The following is a 3661-nucleotide window of genomic DNA, read 5'->3' on the forward strand; positions in this document are numbered from 1 at the left end:
TTTTTGTTATGCTAATGACAAAAATGAATATATTTGCTTGCACCAATATATTTCTACGTATATTGCACAGGTTGATAAGCTTAGAAGTGAAACTGGGAATCAGTCGGCACAGCAAAAGAAACGTCTAAAAGACAGGGCAGCAGATGCAAAACGAATTCAAGATCTTGAGCGACAGGCATGTAATAACAATCTTTTGTATTGTTTTAGATCCCCCCCCCATTTTTATAATTTTCAGTGGAGGCCAATAAATCATCACAACTGTAGTGTTGCTATCTGAACTGAGAAGAAAATGAAATGTATATGAATGCTTTAGGTTTTGAGGAGGAAGGTGGGCAGAGGGGAATTTAAGCCAAATAATTTGCATACTGAATAGTTCCCATGTATTTTTAAAATAACTTCCATCTACTAGAGATTGTATCAAAAGATTTAAAAGCTTTTTCTAAAATCTTTACAGTTCTGCCTTGTCCATACCTATTGAGGCATATTGAATGGGTATATGGTATCAGCCATAGGCTTAATTATAGGTAAAGCTGTTCTGTGCAAATGTATAGATAAAACTATTTTCTTTCAAACCATTTAAAGTTTGTGAAGTCGAAGCCTTTCATGGCCGGAATCCATAGTCTTTTTTGTGGGGTTTTCTGGTTATGTGGCCATGTTCTGGAAGAATTTATTCCTGACATTTCACCAGCATTTGTGGCTGACACCTTCAGAGAATCATTTAAAGTTTGTTTCCTTAACTTATTTTCACTTGTTACCCTACTTTTTGAAAGGTTAAAGAAATGGAAGGGATCCTGAAAAGAAGACACCCCAATTCTTTGCCAGCTTTAATATATGCTGCTGCTACAGCAGCTTCTGAAGGAGATGGTGATGCTTCAGCCAAAGCAAATACTGTTGAGTTTCTGGAAAGAAGAGTTAAAAAGTTAGAAATGGAACTTGAGGGTAAAGACGATGAAGCTAAAAAAACTCTTCGTGCCATGGAACAGCAGTTTCAGAAAATTAAGGTGACTAAGACTACCATGTTGTTAGGGATTTTTAAATGACAAGTAATTAAAACTGTTTCTAGGCACTTCCAAACACTTAAAACATAGTTGATAGTTAAATATTTGGTTTAAACAGCATATACCTTTAAATCATTTTCTTTTGTGTCACGTGATATTGTAACATATTTTCAGCACTTCTCTTATTATAGATAATAAGAACTATCTCAGTGTAGTCACAGACAAGAAGCCACCTACAGTTGCTGAATCTGATGTGGATTAGATCAATATTCATATCTAAAGATTCATCCAGATAACTTTTCAGAGTTCAGATGAGCATCATACACAGCATTTGCATCTAGAGCTACATTTGCTTTTCCAGTACCACTGTATGCAGAAGGCTGCTTGAGATTTCTTCCTGAATAAGGGCACTGCTCTTTCAGAGCAGCCTTGCTTCTTATATAATCTTGCATGAATGGTTAATGTGTAATCTTGCAGCAATAATATAGGAAACGGTGGTAAACCTTTTAAACACACAAAGCATATAAAAAGAATCTTCGCCCTCTGCATGCTGAAAGATAGCTTCAACCACCTACCCACCTTTTCTGACCAGTATAGACAGACAGACCTTAGGACATGGCCATGGCTCTTCCTCAGATATTACACAACCACCAATGGAATTGCTCCTCTAAGAACCTTTTAGCCTATGTTTAAATAAAAGTCAAAAATTTAAAGATGGGAATGAAAGAAACTAAATTCTGCTCTAAAAGAAGTTGGTAAGATGATTTATTACTACATCTGGGACACTTGTTTTTTGTGTGTGTTTAATATCTCTATCCTACTTTTCTACCAAAATATAGTGGAGTAAGCAGACAGGCTGCAATAGTCCCTCTTGAGAGCAGGGGGAGGTTACACCTCCCACAAACACACCTGCCCCCCCCCCCCATAATCTTTGATGTCAAATGCACGGGGGGGGGCTTTGAGGGAGATTTTTTCACTGTGTTTTTAGACACACATACCAGACCATTTAGGCCTTTTTTAAACAACAGAAAGTGAGCAAAAGTCACTTCCTGTTGCTGTCCTGCTTAACACACACACCCCATACACACAGAGCACTTTGGTGGGTAAATGGCATACCATAATTTGCATATTCCTGGATTAGAGGATAAAACAGTATTTTAAAAATCGCAAATTTGAAAACAAGCAACCATGACAAGCAGCAGCTTTTAATTGATCATTAAAACATTATATGGTATTTTTATTTTATTTGATGCAGATCAAATAAAACTCACTTGTGAAATTTAGCTTAATTTGTTCTGTCTCTGCAGCTTCAGTATGAGAAAAGAATTGAGGAACTTGAACAACTTCTGGCATATAAACTGTTGAATGAGCCTCAAAAGCTTCAAGACAACACAGCCATTGTTCAAGCAGCACTTGAAAAAGAGCTTTGCAGTGTCAATGAAGCCCATCAAATCACTGTAAAAAATCTTCAAGCTGAAATTGATTCCCTTAAAAACGAATTAGTGCAGTTAAGACACCAGAAGAATGCAACAGACAATGCAGAACTGCAGTCACTTGAGTACCAGGTAGAACAGGCTCACACTAAAGCCAAGATGGTAAGACTGAACCAAGAAGTGATTGCCAAAACTAGAGAGATACAGGACCTCACAAAAACTGTGGAAAGACTTCAGAAAGAGAGGAAGATTATGCTCTCTGGTAAGAATTCATCTGGCAAAACTGATAATAAAGAAAACTCTACAGGAATTTTGAAAAGGGATACTGTCAGTAGTAATCAAAGGAACACTAAAAATGAAGCATTCTTTCCTGCCACTCTTGACGATAAAATATATCAGCCTGATGCCTTTGCTGATTGTCATATTTCAGAAGTCCTGCAAGAAAATAAACAGTTGAAAGATGAATTAGAAAAGCTGAGCCTAGAACTAAGCCAACAAAGAGTAACATCTCAAGCAGCACTTGCAAATTCTGAAAGTCTTGTGAGAAGGTAATATATAAAAATGCTATGACCAAGGCTTATTCCATAGCAAAATGTGTTAGTTAGTGATGAAGTATAGCTTTGATCTAGCATACAGTTTCATACAGGGAGGGAATCCTTATCAGATTTGCAGATGATGCAGAATTGGGGCAGGTAGCTAATACATTAGAAGATAGGAACAGAATTCAAAAGAACCTTGATAAAATAGAAACCTGGGGTGGAATTAATAACATTACATTCAACAGAAACAAATACAAAATTCTACATTTAGGCCCCAAAAACCAAATGCACAGGTATAGGATGGGAGATTCTTGGCTCAGCAGTACATGTGAAAAGGACCTTGGGATTATTGTTTATCATAAATTGAACATGAGCCAGCAGTGTGATGCTGCAGCAAAGAAGGAAAATTCTATCTTAGCCTGCATTAACAGACACATAGTTTTCAAGTCAAAGGAAGTAATAGTCACTCTATTTTTTGTGCTGGTCAGGCCTCATCTGGTGTACTGTGTTCATTTCTGGAGACTTCATTTTAAGAAGGATATAGACAAATTGGAGCATTCTCAGAGAAGGGCAATGAGGATAAGAGGCATGGAAAACAAACCATATGAGGGGAGATGGCATGTTCAGCTAGATGGAGAAAAAATTGGAGAGTGCACTCTTTATATATCTCAAGGGCTGCCATAAAGAGGAT

General features: G+C 37.1%; 1 protein-coding gene across 1 annotated transcript; it reads left to right on the forward strand.

The window, feature by feature from the left end:
- Positions 1 to 70: 70 nt before the first annotated feature.
- On the forward strand, positions 71 to 2979 carry LOC121918110 (centrosomal protein of 162 kDa-like; the record flags this gene model as incomplete). Its single annotated transcript, XM_042444211.1, has 3 exons — positions 71 to 175; positions 771 to 1001; positions 2306 to 2979. Coding segments are annotated over 3 exons (1010 nt in total), but the record flags the coding sequence as incomplete, so codon positions are not given.
- Positions 2980 to 3661: the final 682 nt, after the last annotated feature.

This window comes from Sceloporus undulatus, unplaced genomic scaffold, assembly GCF_019175285.1.
Source record: "Sceloporus undulatus isolate JIND9_A2432 ecotype Alabama unplaced genomic scaffold, SceUnd_v1.1 scaffold_4463, whole genome shotgun sequence".
Lineage (NCBI taxonomy): Eukaryota > Metazoa > Chordata > Lepidosauria > Squamata > Phrynosomatidae > Sceloporus > Sceloporus undulatus.